Source organism: Pteropus alecto, unplaced genomic scaffold (assembly GCF_000325575.1).
Source record: "Pteropus alecto unplaced genomic scaffold, ASM32557v1 scaffold92, whole genome shotgun sequence".
Lineage (NCBI taxonomy): Eukaryota > Metazoa > Chordata > Mammalia > Chiroptera > Pteropodidae > Pteropus > Pteropus alecto.
Genome location: NW_006432447.1, coordinates 2,094,907 through 2,119,237, shown reverse-complemented (window position 1 = coordinate 2,119,237; position 24,331 = coordinate 2,094,907). Strand labels below are relative to the sequence as shown.

The 24,331-nt window shown below is 44.1% G+C and overlaps 1 protein-coding gene across 1 annotated transcript in view; it reads left to right on the top strand.

The window, feature by feature from the left end:
* Nucleotides 1–24,331, top strand: part of CLSTN2 (calsyntenin 2) — a 361,956-nt gene that overhangs the window by 232,983 nt on the left and 104,642 nt on the right. The window contains exons 3-5 of the mRNA XM_015585757.2: nt 1,629–1,824; nt 2,586–2,794; nt 8,900–9,049. Of these exons, the coding sequence (XP_015441243.1) occupies nt 1,629–1,824; nt 2,586–2,794; nt 8,900–9,049 (555 nt within the window). The remainder of the gene's footprint in view (nt 1–1,628; nt 1,825–2,585; nt 2,795–8,899; nt 9,050–24,331) is intronic.

Below are 24,331 nucleotides of genomic sequence, written 5' to 3'. Positions count from 1 at the left end.
TGGGTTTTACACCAGCTTTAGCTCTGTGAGCTTGACCAAGTAATAACCTCTCTGATTCTTTTTTCTTTAATTTGTACAAATTAGTATCAAACATCTGCTTTGCAAGTTTGTTATGAAGAATGATTGCGGTCACCTGGGTAGAGGTACAGGGTGCTGGGCGCAGAGCAGTCATGCATTCATGTTATCTGTTCTCTCGTTGTCACGTTACAACAGTTGCACAGGTGCCTGGTCACCCTGAGAGTGAGGGCCCCCTTAAACTGTGCACGCTAGGCACTGCACCCTGGTCCGAGCAGTGCAGCAGGAGCAATGTCAGACCAAGATTGGGGCATCTCAGCATAGATGCCCTCCCCGCAACACTATCTTCTGGGCCATTTTACAGATGACACAATTGAGACGCAGAGCATCAATATAATTTGACTAATACAGCGAGTAAGTGGCCAAACCTGGAATGTGAATACGGAACTCTGGGCTCTGAGTCTATCTATGTTTTACACCCCAGCATCCTATAGCTGAACTCCTTGCCGCCATGCCACGTGATGCTCACGCACCCCTTTTCACTCTGAACAGTCACTCTGAATGGACATCTAGACATTGTCTCCCCAACAAATCTGTAAACTCCCTCAGAATGAGAAGAGAACACATTTCGATTTTCCAGCACTTCCCAAGGCACACTCTACAAGGCTTACTTGCAGTCCGGGTTCAATAAATATCCATTAATTGAGACAAGGAAGAAAGTTTCACGGCGTTATATTTTAATGCAGAGAAATAGTTATAATACGCATTAACCAGCTGAGGGGGAGAAACGCATTAATTTCACAACATGTGCAGCCCTTTAAGAAGTTAGCTTCTCAGGCTCCACGGGGATTCTGGATCTCACATAGACTCATGCCGACTGTTTCCAGAGAAAATGGCAACTCAGAGTGGCGTCCCTCTCCCCACAGGGAAGTGATGGGTGCAGAGACATAAAGGAGTGGGGGGGGGGCATGTGACTGCAGCAACTGTGGGGTGTTTCAATCAGGAGGAAAGGACAGAGAAGAACAGTGCAGCTCATATTTAGCAAGCAAACAAATCTTGCTTTGCTATTGTTTTATCAGAGACCCTGTTAAAATGCAGAGTGTGACGCAGGAGGTCTGGGTGGGACCTGGGCCTCTGTATTACCAACGGGTTCTTGGGGATGCTCTGCTGCTGGCTCACAGAGCACGCTTTCAGGTAGCAAGGCTGTTGTCATGAGACAAAAGATTGTGAACATCCTGGCCTTTTTCTCCTTTCCTCTGCAGTCATTTGTCTTTTGATTGTCCTAACTTTCAGTCTGAGCAGAGGGCAAGCAGGAAATCTGCTAGGAAAAGTGGCAAACCAGATCATCAGCCAACTCCCTGGCACATGACTCTCCCCTTTATCTGCTGGATATACTTGATAGGCGATATTTCCATGTGTGAAACACTTCAGTTTTACCATCCATGAAATGAACATGTTGGTCTGGGTCTCTGGAGGCCTCTTTGAGTTTGACAGTTCTCTGTGTGGAGGAAATGGCCTAGAGGTGATGAGTTTGCAAATCTGGCCCGACAGAACTCTGTCTTCAGTCTGGCAGTTCTCAGGATCCTCAGTCACTTTCTTTCATCCTTCTGCAGGGGAAATTTGTGCATTCAAGATACATGGCCAAGAGCTGCCCTTTGAGGCCGTGGTGCTCAACAAGACATCAGGAGAGGGCCGGCTCCGGGCCAAGAGCCCCATCGACTGTGAGCTGCAGAAGGAGTACACGTTCATCATCCAGGCCTACGACTGTGGCGCAGGGCCCCGGGAGACAGCCTGGAAGAAATCACACAAGTGAGTAGCCTGACAGAGCTTTCTGGACCCCCTTCCACTCTTGCCAACTCGTCTTTGTTCATGCACTGCTCTTCAGATATGTGTACCCAGTGGTCACACCGTGCTGCTCCAGCCTGCTCAACTGCTTGCCAGTTCCCCAGACCACTGCAGGCATCAGCACCGGCCGCTTTCTACACCTAGAGTTCTCTACCCCTCTGCTTCCCTTGAAGTCCTGTTCCACTTTCAGAAGTGAGTACAGGTGTCGTTTCTTCTGGGAAGCGTTCCCTGAGCCACCCCACCCCAGCAGACCTGATGGAGACCTTTCCCTGGGTTTCCGCCAGGCCACACGCTTCTCTCGGTCGCAGCACTTTTCATTTTGGATTGTAACTCTCTCCCTTACAGAATCTGGCTCAGAGCCTAACACAGAGTAAGAGCAGTTAAATTCTTACTGAATGGAGGAGTGAGTGAACCAGTGAAAGAATGAATAAGGGAAAGGGGAGATAATCAAGAGGAGAGCTGTTGCCTAAAGCTGGGTAATAAGGAGGTCAAAGCATGGGGAGGAGGCTGTCTGGGGTGGATTCATCGCAGGAGTTTGGGGTGAGGGCAGGTAGAAGGTTCTCCCAAGGGAGGGAGGACAGAACACTCGAACAGCGACCACCCTGACCGGCTTGTGGTTTCTCCATTCTCTTGGCCTTGGAACCTGAGGCAGTGCCTGTAGGAGGTGTGGGAGGACGGTGTGATTATTTTTTCACCACCATCTCTTTTTTCTGTGTGGATTCTAGGGCTGTGGTCCATATTCAAGTGAAGGATGTCAATGAGTTTGCTCCCACCTTCAAAGAGCCAGCCTACAAGGCCGTCGTGACAGAGGGCAAGATCTATGACAGCATCCTACAGGTGGAGGCTGTTGACGAGGACTGCTCCCCCCAGTACAGCCAGATTTGCAACTACGAAATTGTCACAACTGATGTGCCTTTCGCCATCGACAGAAATGGTGAGTATCCTGAGAGGACCCCAATGGGAGTCAGGAAAACAACTCCACCTCCTTATTCTAAAGGCCAAGTGGGAGCCTGAATGTACTTGTCAGATGATGCCTCCCTTGCCATCCTTGATCTAGACTTTGTAACCCGGAACTCAATCCTGCAGTAGAGGGGATGGCCTGACATTACGAGCAGCCCAGCCAAGTCTAAAACAAGACACCTCAGAAACCTATTCGGTGAATACAGTCGATAGAACTCACAATGTCACACATCTGGATGCTGAAGACAGATTGGTTTTCCAGTAGAATTTTCCAGTTGTCTTTCAGACGTGAGTCATACCATCGACTTGGCCACATCTGAGTCCCTTTCCTATATAATCGGTTGTAACATTACTCCAACCATAACAATCTACTTACTGCTCTCAGACAAAGAGACACTAAAAGAGAAGGTGAACATTTTTGAAACCTCTCCTAAGCTGTGGATCCATTCAGAAATCTTTAAAGCTCTTACCAATGTCCTTTGAGAATTTCCACCCTAGTGAGAATGAAGGATAAAAGAACTCTTCTACCACACCCCAAACCCAAACTGAACTTACTGAACTAAAAACAGTCCCAATAAAGCCATTTGGATATTTCTCCATCACCATTAATTAAAAATTCATTGTAATGTAAACACCACAAGCCAGAGACCAAATCAACTCAGCCCATTTTAACTGTAATTTTTAATAACTTGATATTTGCCAAGTATATTGTTTAACTATTAGCATGAGTGTGTGGATACATGTATATTATCTCATTTTGTTTCAAATAGAATTTAAGTACTGCAGAAAGACACAAAAGTTGCAAAACCTGAAGTTCATCCACTCTAAATATTTATTGAATGCCAGGCACGGTACTAGGAACTAGGAATGGAGATAGAGCAGAACACAAAACAGACATAGTCCTGCCCATATGGAGCTTACCATCTAGTGGAGGATAAAATGAAAATAAAAGAAAGTCAGGTGTCATCAAGGGTGAAGTTGTAAAGCATGGAGTGAACCAGGGTTGGGCAATGAATTAGCTCTGAGCCTCCTGGTAGCCAATGCCTACAGGGAAATACCTACTGTCAATCACCTGCTTACAAGTCTTCAGTGCTTCCAGTACTTCCTGATGCTGAGACCAGGGAGAAACTTATCCTATGATATTGTCTCTTCAATCCTGAGAACTGTAGCAGATTCCAGAGCCAGTGGAAGCCAAAGAGAAACCCTCACCCTGACCTCCAGTGGTTTGCGATCTGTCTTGTAAGATGAAACCAATATTCGTCACACAGACAAAAGAGTACTAAGGCATTTTCTTCATAAAATGGTAAAACACCTGGAAATGACAGTTAAACACCTGGACGTCACTGGATGCTAATTATGTAAGACACAAGATCAGTGCACAAAAAAGTAAAGGAGAAAATACTGGACTTCAATAAAAGTTTGGTTCAGGACTAAGAAGTAAGCAATTTCAACTAGTAGAGCATGTCATAACTGTTCTCTGATAGCTTTTCCTACAGACAGGCGGCCTGTCGCACCACACAGACATACTTCAAACACACACACACCCCCCATTCCATAAAATATAAAACAATTGCTTTATATTTTTCTGTTCCTGTATGATCAGCTGTTTAGTCTATGTCCACAAAAGCTTTGGAATTTGGGGAGTGACATGATGAAGATCAAGACTAGAAAAATGTAGTTATATGTGATTAGTAGCCAAGCTCCCTTTGACCTCCTGCTTTTAGTTCAGGAGAGCTACAACCCAATGAGAGACGAAATGCAAATCCTTTCATCAGAGGGTACACTGCCCAGTCATGAAGATAATTACTCACCTTGATGAGCCATTTCACTAACATATGCCAATTTATTTCCCTAGCTGTCTCATTAAAAGTGAGTAATGGTTCTTTGTCAGGCCTCTGCCTCCAATATTGGTTTACAACATAAGATGGAGAGGAGAGTGGGCACTCCCAGGGAGTGTAGGCCCCTAACAGTGAGGTTTACAAAAGCAGTTTAAGTAATGAAGGCAGGACTTAGGAGCAGAGACGAAAGCAGCTCCCAATCTAATGAGCTTCCCAGGTGGCCCTTATCCATCATTCTTCTGGTGACCTTACAGGCTCCTTGAATAAGTTCTTTGCGTACACATCAGAGAAATTACTGTTGAGTTTGGAGCCCACTCAGTGAGGCCTCATAGCTTCAAGTAGATAGCTCCCGGGCCCTCCAACTTGCCAGGCTTTTTGTTCATAGGGGAAAGCAGGGGAGCAGGGGAGCAGGGAGGACAGAAGACATAACGTGGAGTCATCCTGACCTGTCTTAACTCAAGACTCAACCTCTTCTAACAGAGGTCCTTGGCTTATGGCAGTAACAGTCCCTACCTCACTGTAGGGTTGTGAGGCATCCGGGAAAGGCAGTGCCCAGGGATAATGCTCACAGGGTACCTGAAATATAGGGAGTGCTTGACTCATGGTGTCATGATTTTTAGATATTTACCTGGTTATTGGGACATGAAGGTTATTCACTCCCCATGGATTTCCAGGCTGAAATTATGAGCAGGTAATTCTGAGCTGATGACATCAACTCCCTCTTGGGAAACTAATTTCAGAGGGCTTCCAGGACCCCATCTCCTGGCTCTTGGCTGGTCTCTCTGAGATCGGTAGGACCTAGATCCTTGTTTCCACTGAACAGATGGAAAAACCGAGTCCTAAAGCATAAAGAGCTTACCTAAAGCACTCATCACGTTGGTGGCAGAGTTGGGACCAGAGCCCTGGTTCCCTGAGTGTTGGTCCTAAGGACTTTCCACCAGTGATATTATCACTATGCTCAGTGATATCGGACAGGAATGCATGGCAATAGTATTTAAGTTCAAAAACACAAAGTTGTGTCTTAATCCTAAATCCATCATGTGTGTGTCTGTGTATGTGCGATCTTTGACAAGTTACGTTAACCTTGCCTCAGATCCTAATTGGTAAAATGAGAGTTAAATATCTTGCCTGTGTAAGGGGGTGGATGTATTGCAAACAAGGTGCTCACAAACCAGTGTGGGCACAAACCAAGTTCTCAACCACGTTAGAGAATGGCCTCAGAGGGAGTGGCAGGAGTCTCAATGACACCCAGGCACCAAGTGGCAGACCTTTCTACTTTTCAAGTGGTTGTTTAATTTTCACACAGCCTCAGCTAAGCTCTGTCAGCAGGCTGCCCTGGTGCGTAATGGGGCTCTGATACCTCTGAGCGAAATGTGTCCTAGAGTCTGCATATTCTTGAAGTAAATGAAGACACTTCTTTTCCACCCGAATAGAAAAGTTAACACGTTGCCCTTTTGTGGGGAATTTGGAAAGCATAGAAAAGTATGAAGGAAATAAGTCACCTGTAATCTCACCAAAGACAACCACTACTGACATTTTACCAGTTTTTCTATGACGTTTTTAAATAAATATACAGCCATACTTTTCTTGCTTTTATCTTCCATTTTTCACTTAATATTGTAGTATACGGATTTTTTCCATCCTTAAAAACGCTTTACAATTACTACTTTTAGTGCTGAACAACATTCCATCTCACACACAGACTCTCATACTTAGCTCTTCCCTTACTATGAGACATGCGGTTTCTTTACTGTTTTTCAATGTAATAAATAATGCTTAGATGATCATATGTGCATCTGTATTTGCAATTTTTTGCAATAAATATCTGCAATTTTTATCATTTTTCTGGAATCAATTTTTAGGTTTGGAATTGCATGCCCAGAAGGTATGAATAATTGCAAAGTGACTGGCCTATATAGCTTTCCAAAAGGGTTGTTCCAATTTAAATTCCATCAGAAGGAGCGTGCATGCAGGTCACTGACTGTGCTTGTCTCATTGCACGCCTCCTCCCCCACCCCACTTGAGTTTTAAAAAATTACCTTCACCAATATGCAAGGTAAGTACTGATTGTTCTTTGAGAGATAGCTTCCCAGTTTCATTTGGACAGAGGAATAGGCCTATGGGCAGCTGCTCACCTGGGTTAACTGTGGACTCAGGTCTCCTGAGAAGGCGCTACAAGGAGACACCATTCAAATGTGAGGGGAAAATATCCAATTGTAACAAAAGCAAAATGGATGGCTTCTCCTGAGTTAACAAAAAATTTTAAATGTATGCCTTATCCAAATATTACCCTCCCCCATACAAGAGTTGGTCATAGTTTTATACTCTCATTTTTGACCTAATGCTGCAAATTCTGTGCTCTGAAACCCATTCTTACACGCGTGAAGGTGTGGTGGTGGAGAAAGTAAATTAGTTTCTCAGACAGTTTCATTAAGACAGTTACGGAAGAGGCACTGCAACAAATTGAGTCAAGGATTGCAGGCTTGTGTGTTTATTTTTCTACCACAATCAATAGTGTTTGGTCTGCTTAATGTCACACGGATTGTAAACCCTAAGCCTTCCTCCTCTAAGAAATGGATCTTTTGAGAGCCATTAACTTTAAAGAAAGAGAAAGTTAAAACTTTTTGTTGAAAATTCAATTTGATGTTCCTGAAACCTACTTCTTGTGGTTATATTATGCTGCCTCCACCTGACAGAATTCCCCACCTGTGATAACTATAACCACAAACTAGTTTGTTAACAGAGGCTGCAGGGAATGTGATCAACCCAATGCTAAGCTGTCCCAGACCTGTGCGGCCCCCAAGCTGAGACCAAAACAAATATTTGGGGAAAAAATGGAAGAGATTCTGAACACGGGCCACAAGGCCAAAAATATATCAAATTCATTTGTTTTTTCCAGAGATTTTTGACTGGCTTTATTAAAGTAAATTTTGCTTCAAACCCGTAGGTGCAGTTGCATTTTTAGAAACCATCCAGAGCGGGCAGCAGAACAAACGATTCTAACGCTTGGTCCAGTGTCTTGGGCAATTTCATCCCTCCTCGTCTGAACTCACCTCCACACGCTCCTCCTGCCCCCCTTCACATATACTGATATTTGTAGTACCTGCTCATGGTCTCATACCGAGTACTGTTTAACTAATATTGGGTGATTGGTGGATCAGCTTTTCCAATATTTAAAACATTGCGTGACTTCTAATTTTCCAAGCTTTCCTGCCTAAGTCCCTGTTGTCTGTTCACGTGAACAACATATATCAGTTGGAATGAAAGAAAGCTCATTAGATAGTCTTTTCTTAGTTAGGATGAAATATAAATATATGCTTGAGTCAGCCCTTTTGTTGTTTTTTTTTTTTCTTCTTGGAGTTTTTTATTTTCTTAATTTCACTTCTGGTAAAGGATGATAATAACATTTCAGTTCTAATTTGCTGTCAGCTCCACCATCAGAAAAGAAAGAAGAATGAAATTACTCTCAACAAAAGAAGACTTTAATCTCTTGGAATCAAAAACTAAAATCTATGAAACGCACGTTGGACCTATACGAGTTTTTTGGAACCAAGTTGTATTTCAGCAAAAATAGTCAATTAAAGTTTTGCTTATTAATCATGAAGTATTTATTTCTGAATCATATCAAACCCATGGGAATAAAGACACACAAATGGCTCATAAAAGAAAAATGTCTTTGCCACCAGGTCAAGAAATCTGTTATTCTGTATAGCTTTTGGAAAGGATGTCGCACATTTTCGTACTGATCTTATTTCCTATTTGGTAGCAAAATAACGTGAGACGAGACATTGAACATTCCTGGCGATGAGCACAGAGGTTAAAAAATGTGTCAGGACATTTTTGAATTCCATCGTTTTCCAAGAGATTTCATGGCAGAGGAGCTCAATGCACCTTACATCAGGGATGCAGCAGCCACATGGCACACTTGAAGAGGTAGTTTTCCAACAACCTAGTACTGACAAACCCAAACTAGTTGGATTCCAAATGTATGCTTGGAATTCCCTAGCTTCCTCATCCTGCAGCTCGGGTGGCTCCAGCCAATGGATCATGGGAATCTGCCACAAAGGCACAAGCAGTCCACATGGGGAAGCCATGTCCCTATTTGCCTTTGTTTCTACGAAGAGATAGGGAAGGGGGTCATTTCATTCTGGTGAAGGCTAGAGGAGTGGAGGAGGGCTTTTGGAAAACTACGGTGTGGTTAACTCCATCTGAAATGATTTCGAATATCTCTGTGTCCTCAGGCAACATCAGGAACACCGAGAAGCTGAGCTATGACAAGCAACACCAATATGAGATCCTGGTGACCGCCTACGACTGCGGACAGAAACCCGCTGCTCAGGACACCCTGGTGCAGGTGGATGTGAAGCCAGTTTGCAAGCCTGGCTGGCAAGGTAGGCCTGCTCTTGTCCATCTTGCGGAGTGAAGGCAGCTTGGCCTGGTACACAGAAGGTGCTAGACCTATTCTCAGTTCATCGCAACACATAACTAGAGGAATTTTTAAAGTGCAGTCACTCTGCTGCAAGAAATGGAGTACCTCGTTTATTCTCACGCCTCCTAAGGGATCTATTACCCCCATTTTACAGCTGAGAATGTCTGTGGCAACTTGTCTAACATCATGTGCCCAGTTTGTTCAATGTACCCTGTCCCAAATCTCGTGACTCCTTTGAATCGATAGTAATTATTCACGGTGCTCAGCAGAAAAGGCCAGCAAGACTATTCACTTTATCGAAGGATGCTGAGTCCGGCTCGTACATATCAAGTGTTGCATCATCACTCAGCACTCGGGGAAGGGCGCCATGGTCCTTGGGTTTGTGCAGAGGGTGTCTAGGCAGAGGCTGGAGATCCAGAATCCAGCCTCTGGATTAAGGGGTTTCTAAAATGTTGGCTCTGGAAATGGAGAAGTAATGGCTTTTAGATGGAGATGGATTTTTGTGCTCGTTTAGATCCTTTAGGATGCAGAGACAGAACAAAGGTTCAGGTTACTCTTAGATGTGGAGGTTTATCACTGAGCCAAGGAAAAGCAAAGGGGCAAGGCTAGCCACATAGATGCATTTTACAGAGAATTGCATGGCTCGTAGAATAACAATAGCTTTAGTGGTGACATCAGTAGTTCCAGTGGCAGAGCGGGGATGCTAGAATTCATCTCTGCCACTGTTTTGGTTGCTTGACTGCTCCTATTTCTGCGTCATGTGTTGATGCTGCTGTAGGTTACTGGTTACTCATAACTCATGGAGCCTCATGGAGTCTTCCACTTTGGGTCTTCTGTTTACCGCCTTCTCTTGGTGTGTCTTTAAGCTTCAAGCCCCTTGTTATATTCTCTGTGTGAGTGAGTGTGTGTGTGTGTGTGTGTCTGTTTCTGTCTCTCTCTCTCTCTCTCTCTCTCTCTCTCTCTCTCTCTCTCTTTCTCTCTCTCTTTTTTAAATTCCCAGAGAGGGTGTGATTAGCTGTGTTAGTCACTCACATCCCTATAGGGCAAACTGATTTCAGACCACCATATAGGTCACTGGTCAGACTCTGAATGGCTGCCTTTTATTTAGGCATCTATTCCGAATCTGATTCATCGGAGCCAGATTGGCAGGACCTCATGGTGCAAAGCAGAGACACCTGGGGTTACTCCCCTTAGAAGGCAGCTCTCAATGTGCCCTCTTCTGCACGAACTATCCCCCTTAATCCTTCAACTAGAAAGATGGGAGGGGGTAATTAAACCCACTTCTGGACAGAGCTACAGTCATGTGCCTTTAAACTAAGTAGAGAAGCCACAGGTAAGACATATGAGACATAAAGGACAGGTACAGACATCTTCGTGTCTGTCCATTTAGGATTAAACAAGAAATAGAGAAAGAGGGACAAGCCAGAGTGCAGAAGTGTGTTTCCAGCTTCAGGGAGCCTGAGCTCTGGTTGGGGATAATTCATTAGACCATAAGGACCTGAGGGTAGGATTCAGTCTCTCTCATTCACCACCGAATTCTTCGGGCTTAGCGCATGCCTGGCCCCAAAGGTAGGTGTTCAAGAAATAGTCATTGGGTGGATGAATGAATGAATAATTGAATAATGATGAATGAATGAATGAAAAGCTATCTGATTAAAGAACTCACCCTGTTTTATTTTAAAGGTCTAGCTTTTGAAGAGAAGGCCTGGAAAAAAATATAAAATCTTTCCAAGCATGGAATAAGCTCACAGTGGGATTTTAAGTTGAAAAGCAAAACAAAGCCATATCTGGAAAACGGTCCCAATGGTTTTTGTCTTTGATAAATGAAGCACCAATGATTTGGGATTACGTTTTTGTACCTATATTTAAATGTAATTTTCTAACAGAGCTGGTGCTTGTTTCAGTGTTAAATATATGCAAAGGAAAACATTTTAATAATGTTCAGTTCTGTATGTGAAGAACTTGTGGGGCACTTACTCTCTGGCACATGATGTTATTTGCAGCTCTGAACAGTGAGCTGCTGAAGGCAAAGACTATACATATTCATCATTGTGTCTCCAGTGCCCACACAGGGCCAAACACAATGCAGGTGATTGGCAAGTGTTGAATGAACAAATGAATGGTGAGTGAGACCTTGGTAAGAAGTATAACCTTCTGTGGAACAGAGGAAAGAGGGAAGCAGCAACCCCCTGCATCAGTTTGCTGTGTGGTTTAAGCATGTGTAACATCAGAATCATCTTCTTAGTAGAGACTTGCCTGCCTAAGCTAGCCAGCCTTCGGTGGCAGAAGCTGACCCTGGATTCTGCACTGATCCTCCTCCTCCCTCCAGCGTACCCCCTGTAGTCAGCCAGTAGGTCTCTTTCCCCGGCCATCATCCCAGCAGGTTTTCATATCGTAGTCAGGTCCTCCAGGTTCTCAGATATGTGTAGCAGTGGTCAGAGTGCTTTCCTCCCATCCCTGTTCCAGCCTCCAGATCTGGAGAAGAATCTTGTCTCCTTCCAGCATACCAGTCCACTCTGTTCCTCCACTGGGCAGCCCTCATCTCTGACCAACCATCTTAGGACCTGCTCTCTCTTCTGCCCCTGGCCAGGGTTGCAGCCTTGTAGCTGGAAGTATACCTTTCTCCAGGGACGAGCAAACCACCACTGGTCCCAGAGGTGTGTTTCTCGTCTAGCTTCCTCTCCCAGCTTTGTAGGGCAAACTAGAATGAGCCATATTTAACGGATTTTCTTTGCTCACTATAGATGAAGCAGGCTGACCCTTACTGTGAGAGGTTGTCAGGTCCCTAGGGGAAAGGTGTGAGGTGAATCAGGTGCGAGGTGAAGCCTGCACCGTGTAGAATGGGAGAGGAACACAGAGAGGGGTGGCCATTCAGGGCACCAGTGAATAATGTAAGGAAGCCAATCTGGCTTGCACAGGTTTGGAACTGGGGAGAACTAGGAAGCAAGATTGGAGAGGTCAGGGTGGGCAGTCGAGATTATGAATGCCAGGGTGAGGAGCTGCAATGGCCCCCAAGCCCCTCAGGGCTAGCTGTGAGTGAGATGTCTGCGGACATGTGCCAGGCATAATTGTCCAGGAGAACAGAGGCTCATCCTGAGCTGACTTCTCACAAGCTACAAGAGTCACCAAGCAAACACAGTTTGGCAGTTTGAATTCTTATACATTTTTCAAGTCATTTCCCTGCAGGCAGGAGGGGGTTGCAGCACTGTGGAAGCAATCCATCATGCTCAGGAGCCTTCCATCACCCCTGAGCACTCCCATCCAGCACTGTCACCAGCCCTTGTTGCAGTCACCTTCTCCCAGCCCGCTTCTCAGAAAAGCAAGAGACCCTGCTCACACTAGAGCCTGCCCTTCCTTCTAAGAACCTGATAAGGGACTGTTTCCAGACTCTAATAATGTCTAGGGCAGGGGCCCAATTTTCTATTACAATAACCCCTTGCACAGTGTAGGACCCAGGCCTTCATAGTATGCTGCTGGCCTTCCTCAGCTGTGCACAGATTGACGTCCCAGACCCTGGCTCTGCTGCCACCTACCTGCCTTTCAGACCTCGGCCAAAACATCTCTGCTCAGGCTGTGGTGCTGTCTTCTGTGGGTTGGTCTTGTCTTCCCGGAAACAATATGGGCTCCCCAAGGACAGAACCACATTCCTCACAGCCCCTGGTACTCACTGAACTTTCCATCTATTATCTAAGCTTAAACTAAAAGCTTGTTCACCGGCATCACTCACCAAAGGCGGAGTGGAGTGGGCCTTATCTGGAGCTCAGGTGGCAGGAGACAACGCTTTGCACCCGGAAAACAAGCCTAGGTGCCAGGCACGTGTGTCTTGCTCTTTCTCGAGTTTTGTCTTCTCTCTGCTGTATTCTGAGATTGTAATTCTGAGTAGGTAGTAAGGGTTGGCTCACTGAAGGGCTAGGTGGAGTTTTGCCAAAGGGAATGTCACTCCCATTCTTAGTTGTCCAGGGTCCTTAAAGCATCCAGACCTTGTGAGTAGAAGGGAAAACTAAATCTCTTTGTTTTGTCCTGAGCTTTAAGCACTCATGGTATCCCCAACAGGCCCCTCATAGTCTCATATTTACTAAAGATTATGGTTGCAACCAGGAAGGAGGTGCGGCTGCCCCAGGCCACATGCTAAAGGCAGGCTTGTGCCCGGCCTCTGTGCCAGGCATCTGGACTTGCAGTCTTCTTCGTGTCTGTTTCCCTCTTGCCAAGTGGTTCTAAATACCCCAGCCTGGGCCCATGTGTGCTCTGAGGACCGTCCTTCAGAAAGCTCTGCGTCCATTCATGGTTCAAAGCACCACAGAGGATGAAGTGGTCTTGGAGGCTATCAGGGTAAGGGCAGCAATAATAGCAGTGGAGCCCATCAGCAGGGAGATAACCCTGCTGACCCCTCCTTGCGGGGGTAGGGGGACAGTCGGGGACTGTGTCCTAAAGGATCAGTTGTAATTCAGCTGCTAGTTTTGTTGTTGTTGTTGTTGTTGTTTAGTTGGTTGGTTGGTTATGTGTTATGTCATGTTATGCTGTTATGTTATGTTATATGACAAATTCCTCCTCTATGCCTTCCTTTACTGTTTTTATAATTCTTTGGCCCATCTCCTTCTATGTTTTTAAGCTGAAAACATTGTCTTCATAATACTTAGTTTCCCCTTTTATTGTTGCAAGTCATATTTTTTATTTATTACCTGCCCCTGCCAGTCTAGACACAAAATTCACTATTTCACTGTCCCTTTATGCAAACAAGTCCGCTTTGAAGAAAGGTACTACACTTTCCTGGTGGCCCTTCACCATGTCCTTCCCAGATATGTTGCTGACTGGACATCCATTCATACTGGATGCAAGCTTCTCATATCAAGAATCAGCTCTCCGGACTTGAACCCCTGTGGAACCCCATCTCTGTCTGCCCACCTCATCCCTGAGCATGACCCTATGATGGTCAATTACACCTGGCCCAGCACCAGGTCACCCAACACCACCAGTTCCCAGGATTCTCCCATAGGCCCAACTCCTGTTCCTTTCCCTTTCCCAGTAAGGTGTCATTTTTAGAATGGAAAGAAAAGGAGAGGACACAGTCATACACTCAAACCATTTCCTCTCTATTCTTCTGGGTTTGACTCATTCTCCAGGTGGTCTCAGTGTTTCTACCATTCCACAAACCAGGCCTTCCTTAGGTAGGAGGGGTGGTATCTTTCAGAGGAGTGCCTCTCAAACCCGGCTGTGCATGTGAGCATCTGGCAGGCTGACTAACACGCAGCTCTGACTTAATAAGTCTGGGGTGGGTTTGGATGTTGCTGGTCCATGGCCTTCACTTTGAGTAAGAAGGTCACACTGAAAATATTTACTGAACACCTAGAGGGTGTCTGACACTTTTGTGTTGCAACGATAGCAGCACGAAAGCTGCCGGTAGAGATTAATCTTCCCTTAGTTATTTGCATTGTGAGATAACTGAAGTTGACACACACATTTTTAAACATGAACAATATTTTCAGAATGAATTTATTCACCCTGTAAGGAAAGCCCACTGTGTGCTGAAGGCTGAGGATGCAGAGACAGACAGGACCTACCAGGGCTTGTAGTACAGAAGGAGATGATGGCAATACTAAGAACAAAATTTCTGGCGGAGGGGGCTGTGGGGACACAAAGGAGAGGTGCTTAACCTTCAAGGGCCTTCAAGGAAATGCACCTGGGCCAGATCTTCAAGGGTAATAGTTTTAGCACAGAGAAGGGTGTTCCAGGTGTCAGGAAGGTGGGAAGATAATGATATGGCCAGGGCATGGAGAAAAGACCAGATGGGCAGATGGAGACCGGATCATGGAGTGGGGGCCTCCTGTGCTTCCCCAAGGGCAGTAGAGGGCTCAGAGCCCCAGCATGGTGAGGGGGCTTATGGGGAAGATGGACTCCTCGGCCAACCACATATATGGGGATTCAGAAATTGAGGCAGGGAAACCAGCTGAAAAGGATGATTATTCCTGAGTGCACTTTTGAGGAGAGCACTTCTGGAAAAATATCTAAAGTCATGTATTTATTCTAAAAATCAATTCAAAGTCCTCAGCAACAAAGGAGTTTAGATTTTCAGGCTAATCCCATAAGACTCCACAGGCAAGGGGACAGTTGGCAGTCAGGCATGTCTGGGGTAGAAAAGACCCCTGCTAAGCATTGTCAAGTGTATATCCCAGTCTCCTCTGCAGCTTGCCCACCTCCTTGCCAAGGGGAAAAAGCCCAGGCCCCAGGGGTCAACCAGCTTCACCTCACCCTTTCCAAAAGTCAGATCAATTTTTGATCAAGTACACTGAAGACCTGGCTTAGGTTTTACTACATAAAAGGTATTGATTTTGAATTATAGGGTGATAAGCCCAGTAAGGTGCCCAAAGTTGCTTAGAGTAACAATCGAGCAGGGCTCAGAAGGTGGAGGTGTGTCCATCAGGATTTCATACCATATTACCCTTACTGCAGACTGATGCACGAGGAAATGACCAGGAGGACAGAAAAAGGAGAGCTCTTTGCCCTTAGTTCTCTCCTTCACTGTCCTGCCAACGTATCCAAAATTCTACCATTAGCGTACCAATTTTTTGTTGTAAAGGATAATCCCCACTTAAAATGCAAATGCCTCTTGCAGGAGTCACTCTTAAGCCAGGGGCCAACAAAGTATAGCCACAAGTTAAATATAGTTGACCACCTGTTATTGTACAACTGTGAGCTAAAAAAAAAAAAAAAATGGTTTCTACCGTTTAAGTGGTTGAAAAAAATCAAAAGAAGAATAATATTTTGTGTCACATGCAAATTGTGTGAAATTCAAATTTTAGTGCCCATGAATAAAGTTTTATTGGTACATAGTCACAATCATTTGTTCACACATCATCTCATGGCTGCTTTTGCACTATAACAGAAGAGCTGAGTAGTTGTTAACAGACACAAAATGTCTCTCAAAGACTAAATATTTGCTATCTAGCCCTTTACAGAAAAAGTTTGCTGACACTTGCATGAAACTATTATTGTCCATTAACACCTCACTGAGAAGTAGTTTATTGGAGTACCTAGCACAGCCTAGAAAGAATGGGTCATGAAATGGACAGATGTAGACAGAGGCAAAAAAAAAAAAGTCCAAAGCAAGTTTCTCTGCACAGAGGACAGGAATGACCCTGTGAGGTAAGCAATTCTAGCTCATTTAACACATGAAGAAAAGTTAAGCTAGGAGCAATTGAGTGACTTGCCCAAAATCTCACAGCTGGTAAATTGCAGAGATGGAATTCAAATTCATGTCGGCCTATCCCAGAAGGTACTGAGATGTCAGGAAGAAGAAGGAGAATGGAACAAGGAAGTTAGGAATTTCCAAAAGGGCATGTAACCGTCTTCAAAAGGGCATCTCAGAAGATTGTCCAGAGGAGATTCCACCTCTGTGCCCTTAGGCAACATATTTAACCTGTGAGTCACCTTATCTATAAAATGTGATGAGACTTATCTTGAAAAGGTAGTATCAACTGAATGCAACAATGTGTACGTACCATCTAAGAGGTTCCCCAATATTCATTCTCTCCCCCATCCCTGCCCCTCCCAAGTCCCATTTCCTTGATTAAGGCTGGTCTAGTTCACTGTTTTCTTAAAATTACAGCTCATTCAAAATTAAACCCACACTTGCAGACTTTCCATTTCTCAGATACTATTCTTTGAACCTAAAGTTGCCTCTGGTGATCTCTTGGGCCAGAGAACACAACATGAGCCTGAGACTTGGGTGTTAAGCTTTAAATTCAAAGATGCTGGGCCAAAGCACAGCTCCTCACACCCAAACAGGACATTACCTTTTCCTGCAGGAGAAATGAGCATGAAAATTACCCACCACCCACCCTATTCAACAGGATGTAACATGGCTTTATCTGAGGTTTACCCCAGAAGTTCAACTCCTTTGTCCCCTATGCCCTCCACCTTCAGTTTCTTCCTGTCCTTTTGACTCACTTCTTCGTCCATATTCTCTCCTCATCCTGTGTTCTCATCCTCCACCTTCCTCTCTCCTTCCCCTTCATTCCCTCCCTATTCTTCCTCTGGTTCCCTCCCTCCTCTCTCATCCCAAGCATAGCCCTGCACTGGACACTGGAGAAGGCAATGGCATGCAGGGGCGCATGAGTCAGGTACAGAGCAGCGGAGACAGAGCTGGGTGGGGAGTGAGGAAGGTTCCAGTTAGTCCTTAGTTCCGTCACGATCTGCCACAGGCTTTGCTGAAGCCACTTTCCTGGCTGAGCCTGGGTTTCCTCAGCTGTAAAGGAAGAATCATAATCCTTGGCCATATTATTTTGTAGGATTGTTAAGAAGTGCACAAGAGGTTCTATGTGTGGAAGAGCTTTGCAAAATTTACATTACCATGAAAATAATGTTATGATTAAAACTGGTGAATAGGTACTGTCATACAAAGGAACATACACACACACACACACACACACACACACACACACACACATTGAAATCCATAGAATTGGATAGGGCTGTATGGCTTGAGCATCACATTCTTGATTTTGGAGCTTAAGATTGGGACCAAAAGGAGACAGTTAGGTGGGTGGAAAGAGCACAGTGTGGGAACCGAAAGCCCAGGCCTCAGTCCCAGCTCAGCTGGAACCCAGTCTGCAGCCTTGGGAAAGTCACTCCTGCCTGGTTCAGCTTCCCCAAGCATAACGAGGACAGTAAGGCCTTCTTGTGAGGCCAAGATGAAAGACTGCCAGTGGAGTGCCATGCACAGAACCTCGGGCCGGTCTCAGGGAACAGCAACTCTCTTTAGTTCCCTTGATTCTGATGTTTAAAATAACAACAGCATTTTTCCTGCAAATAATTGAAGAAGCCATCTCTGAGGCCTGCATTCCACTAACTCCTGCAGTGTGACTGGGGCAGCTGTTCCAGGGTTTGCTCAGATCTGCCAGGTGATCATCCATGCTCCTGGCAGAGGCCTTGTGGGGCACTCCTCCATGAAGAACAACCCACTCGACATCGGTACCATCACTGATCATTCAGGTGCAACAAATGGCTTTATACAGGATGCCGATTTACTTACTCAGTGGCATCTTAATGTGCTTTAAAGACCTGCTGGATTAAAGCTCCCATGCTCAAACCTGGTTCTGCTGGCTCCTGTGGCTCTGGTGTGAGCTAGGGGAAATGGGCCACAGAGTTTCTGGGCCCCAGTCATCTCAGCCCTGAGCTTAAGATTGGGACCAAAAGGAGACAGTTAGGTGGGTGGAAAGGGCAAGGGGTAGACTGCTCATCTCAAACAGTACTTGATCATAATAGTAGTTACCACCAGCTGAGCATTCACTACTTGCCAAGCCCTGTCCTAAGTAAGGGTGTTGCATGCATGCTCTCGCTTACTCTTCACCACACCCTGAAAGCTGTTATTTTCCCATTTAGCAGATGAGAACAATGAGATTAAGACTCTTACCACACAGCTAGTAATATCCAGGACCAGCACCAACCCCAGTCCCATCTGCCTGCAGAGATAGAGCTCCTGCCCATTTGCCTGCAAGGCATCTCAAAGCAAAGGGGAACACTGGCCACCTTTTGAGACCATTGGAGGAAAGCTATTTTGAGGAAACTTCTACAATTAGAATCCTTCTCTCATGTTATAAAGAAAATGTGTCATTGCACAGCAGGGCATCCTTGAGAGAGGGGTCGGGGTGGGGGATGTCACTCCTGCCACACAAGCCCACAACTGGGACCTGCCTTCCTTCAGGATAGAAGGGCCATTCCTCAGGCTTCTTACATGACCCTTTGGGGACTGCAAAGAGGTTAGGGCTTGTTCAAGGACACACAGGTGCTAAGCGGTGGAATCATGGCTAGTATCAGCTCTCCTGACTAGAACCCCATGTTTCACCCTATCTCTCTGTGGACCTGGATCTGCTCCTGAGCCATATGTGCTGAGCCTACTCTCTCCTCCACAGACAGTTCTTTTAAATATTGCAGCCAGCTAGAATTTTTCCCTGCAGAGGGTCAGCAGAGGATAGGGCTTCAGCGGGCTAGTTCTAAAGCCAGAAAAATCAGGGTTCAAATCCAGATTCTACCACGCCAGGAATAGCGCAGTGCTACCAATGAGGGGACTGAAGGAGGGAAAGAAATAGAAGCCACTAAATTGGATTTAGGAGTCAGGCCAGCCTTTCAGTGCCATTTCCTGGCTGTGTGAACTTGGGCAGGTCATTTGACATCTAAAGCTCTGTTGTCTCATTGATAAAATCACTTTCCTTCTCCCTTCCTCAGATGGGTGCTGTGCAGACTGATAACGTGTGTAAGAGGCCCAGCAATTAAATGGTGATTGCCTTCCTCCTCTGCATTACTGAGCAGTGCCAGCCTAGACACCAACATCATCATCTGCACACATACAGACACTTGGTTTCTAGCGAAATGTGACCCGCATCAAGCTGCCCTATCTCTCCTGGCCACAGCTCCAAAGTGGGCAGAAAAGTACCCCCTTCACCCCATATCCACTTCACATGGCTCTTGGTGGATAGAGGGACAGGCTGGAGGGTTATGAATCAGCCCTGGTCTGCCAGAGCACCCTGGATTCACACGATTGAGCACACTGTGAGCTTTAAAATGCCAGTACAGGGGCTTGGAGCATTGACCCTGCTCTAAGCATGTGGACAGCCCCAGTCTTGGTACAACAGAGAAGTTCTCAAAGCTTCCATTCAATTCAGAACTTCCCACTAGGTCTAATCTGTGCCGGGTCGAGGTGCCCTAAGGACCTTGAGCTGGAGTGATGGGTGAAGGCAAGCAGGTAAATTGATCATTCCAGTACAGGGAAGTCAGAGCAATGACCAGGCAGCCCAGGGCCTGTGAGAGCAGAGAGTAGGGGCACCTGACCCTTTAGAAAGCCTTCCCAGAGGGCATGGCACTGAGACTGAGATCTGAGGGGCTCAGTACAATTCACCAGGTGCACCGAGGGGGTGGGGAAGAAGGCCGTACTGGGAAAGGGCAGGGAGGTCTATCCCCAGGAAAGCTTGGTACTTAAATACTGCATCTTCCAGGAAGTTGTGTACGTCCGTCTTTTACTCAGCATTTCTTGCTTCACGAAGGACAGGAGACAAGAGTTAGGGCTGCAGAGGAGGGTCTGGAAAAAATCGAGCAGAGGGAAATGGATTCGTGTTTGTCCTCTTGTTTGTTTTCATAACAGATGTGGTGAGAATTCCAATGCAGACAAAGGATGACAAAGACAGAACTTTCCGGAGAGATCCTGTAAGACTGTAGGATAACAATAAGAGTTCACCTGGTCTAAAGGGGCAAGGTGGGCCCTAGTGGGGAGGGCCATTCTCCCAGGCTCTCCATGGGGCCCAGCCAGCCTTAGCCTCTGTGGCCTGGGTGCCTCCGGAGCATCCATATTTGGTTCCCCTTGGCTGAGAGGCCAATGTCCACTGGTCAGACTATGTGGAATAAGGCTTCACCCAGGGAGCAGCAGACATGAGCAAATGGGCCCAAGCAGAAATGAATGGGAGGCCCATGGGGCCTGCAGCTGCTCAGTTGGACTGTGGGCCAATGTGGGAAACCTGTCTGAGGCCTCCAGAAGCTAGTACACTCTGAGAGGACTCATTTCTTTTTTTATTTTAATTAATTTATTTTCCACTTGTAGTGGACATACTATATTATATGAGTTTCAAGTATACAATATAATGATTAGCCTTTTATATATCTATACCTGTTACATACCTATTACAAAGTGATCGCTTTGATTAGTACCCATATGACACCATACATAGTTATTACAATATTATTGACTATATTCTCTATGCTGTCATTACATCCCTGTGACTATTTTTATAACTGGCAGTTTGTATTTCTTAATCTCTTTCGCTTTTCTTGGCCATCCTCTCCAACCCCCCTCCCATCTGGCAACCATCAATTTGTTCTCTGTATCAATGAGTTTGTTTGTTTTAGATTCCACATATATAAGTGAAATAATATTGTATTTATCTTTCACTATCTGACTTATTTCACTTTGCATAATACCCTCTAGGTTCATGTAGGCTGTCACAAATGGCAAGATTTCATTCCTTTTTATGGCTGAGTAGTATTCCATTGTACATAAGTACTACCTCTTTCTTAGCCATTCATCTATCTGTGGACACTTCGGTGGACACAGGTTGCTTTTATTTCGTAGTGGCTATTGCGAATAGCTCTGCAGGGAACGTAGGGGTACATATATCTGATTGAATTAATGTTTTAGATTTCTTCAGATAAATCCTCAGAAATATAATAGCTGGGTTATAAGGTAGTTCTATTTTTAATTTTTTTGAGGAACCCCCATGCTGTTTTCCATAGTGGTTGCATCAATTTACAACCCAACCAATAGTGCACAAGGGTTCACTTTTCTCCACATCCTCGCCAACACTTGTGTATTTCTTGATGACAGCAATTCTGACAAGAATGAGGTGATATATCATTGTGACTTTAATTTGCATTTCCATATTCATTAGTGATATTGAGCATCTTTTCATATGTCTGTTGACCATCTCTTTGGAGAAATGTCTGTTCATGTCCTCTGCCCATTTTTTAATTGAAGTATTTATTTTTTGGTGTTAAGTTGTATGAGTTCCTATATATTATGGATATTAACCCCTTTTTGGATATATCATTGGTGAATATCTTCTCTCAATCAATAGGCTGTTTTTTTAATTGGATTGATGGTTTCCTTCACTGTGCAAAAACTTTTTAGTTTGATGTAATCCCATTTGTTTATTTTTTCTTTTGTTTCCCTTGCCTGAAGAGACATATCCCCAAAAAATATTTCCAACAGCTAGGTCAAAGAGTTTACTGCCTATATTTTCCTCTAAGAATTTTATAGTTTCAGGTTTTACATTTAAGTCTTTAGTCCAGTTTGAGTTTATCTTTGTGTATGGTGTAAGAAAGTAGTCTAGTTTCATTTTCTTGAATGTATCTGTCCCGTTTTACCAACACCATTTACTGAAGATACTGTCTTTGCTCCATTATATATTCTTGCCTCCTTTGTCATAGATTAATTTACCACATAGGTGTGGATTTATTACTAGACTCTTTATTCTGTTCCATTGATCTCTGTGTCTGTTTTTATGCCATAGCCATGCTGTTTTGCTTACTGTACCCTTGTAGTACAGTTTGATATCAGGTAGCATTATACCTCCAGCTGTACTCTTTCTCAAGATTGCTTTGGTGATTTGGGGTCTTTGTGGTGCCATGTAAATTTTAAAAGTATTTATTTACCTAGTTCTGTGAAAAATGCCATTGATATTTTAATAGGGATTTCATCAAATCTGTAGATTGCTTTGGATAGTATGGACATTTTAACAATGTTAGTTCTTCCTATCTATGAGCACAGTATATGCTTCCATTTATTTTATTTCTTTAATTCCTTTCATCAGTGTCTTATAGTTTTCCAAGTGCAGGTATTTTACCTTTTTAGTTAAATTGACTCCTAGGTATTGCATTGTTTTTGATCCAATTGTAAATGGAATTGTTTTCTTAATTTCTCTTTCTTTATTATTAGTGTATAAAAATGCAACTGATTTTGGTATATTAAATTTATATCCTTCTTTACTGAATTCATTTTTTAGTTCTAATACTATTTTCATGGGATCTTTAGGGTTCTGACTATATAGTATCATGTCATCTGCAATCAATGACAGTTTTACTTGCTCTTTTCCAATATGGATGTCATTTATTTCTTTTTCTTTTCTAAATCCTGTAACTAGGACTTCCAATACCATACTGAATTAAAGTGGTGAAAGTGGACATCCTTATCTTGTTCCTAATCTTAAAACGAAAGCTTTCAGCTTGTCATCATTGAGCATGACGTTAGCTGTGAGTTTGTCATATATGGCTTTTATTATGTCGAGGTATATTTCTTTTATCCCTATTAAGAGTTTTTATTATAAATGTTATTCATAATTACATTATGAATAACATCATTTTATTATGGATGTTAGATTTTGTCAAATGCTTTTTCTGGATCTATTGATATGATCATATGATTTTTATCCTTCATTTTATTTACATAGTATATTATGTTAAGTGATTTGTGGATATTGAACCAACCTTACATCCCAGACTAAATCCCACTTGATGATGATGTATGATTTTTTTAATGTATTGCTGAATTTGGTTTGCTAGTATTTTGTTGAGGATCTCTGTATCTCTGTTCATCAGAGATATTAGCCTATAATTTCCTCTTTTTTTGGAGTATATTTGTCTGGTTTTTGTATAAGGGTAATTCTGGCTTCATAAAATAAGTTTGGGAGCCTTCCCTCAAGAGGACTCATTTCTGATAACATGATTGGCACCGGTTGGTATTTAGAGTAAAATGTGACCTCATTTTCAGCCATAGTTGAAGACAAATGTGTTATTTGGTTTCAGTAATGAGGCATTTAATGGAGGCCGGAAGCTCCTTTGTGTCCCCCAATGCCAATGTCTGTCTCTGGCCCAAGACTCTGCAGCCCTGGGTGATGGCAGCAAGCTGCACACAGGCAGACCCAGGTAACTGAGGAGCAAGGGCCCATTCACCCGCTGGGAAGTTTGGTTAATGACAGCCTCGCACTGGCTGAATCTCCCACCTTTCATCGGCCTCTCACAGGCTCCAGGCCCAGAAGCAGATATTGACAGTATCACAGCCCCTCCCAGCCTTTAAGGCTTTTGCTCATCAGGCTCTCAGCCTTTGTGGCTTTATAACACCCCTCGTTACTGAATGTAAGACAAAGTATGCCATATCTTGTACATGGGCAGAACTTACACATGCCAACAGGAGCCTCTTGTGGCAAAAGGAAGAGGCACATTTTCTTTCTGTCCAAGTGGGCACCACCAAGCAAGAGAGAAAGATGTATTTCAGGCAACATTTACATGTTCCATGTTCTTTTAGAGAACTCGAGGTCACAAGTGGCAATTGGGCCACCATGACTTATTAATGTAAACATTTTCTTAATTATAAAGTGTTGATGCTCATTTAAAAGTGATTTTTTAAATTTATTTTTTATTAAAAATATTGGGTGACAATGATTTTTTAAGTATAATAATCACAATAAAAGTTCCTCATAATCCAGTTAATATAGTATCATCAATATTATATTACACTTTTCTCCCTTCACACACAGTCATTTGAATTTTGTGTTTTTTTCTCTTAACTTTGTGCCATATGTATTGTCCCACATCATAAAACGTCTCTACCCCCTCAGCAGCTGCATAACATTCCTTTGTAAGAGGTCACATATGCTTGACCATGTCCTTGCGGTTAGGGCAGTGTGATTGTCGGGCATTAACTTGG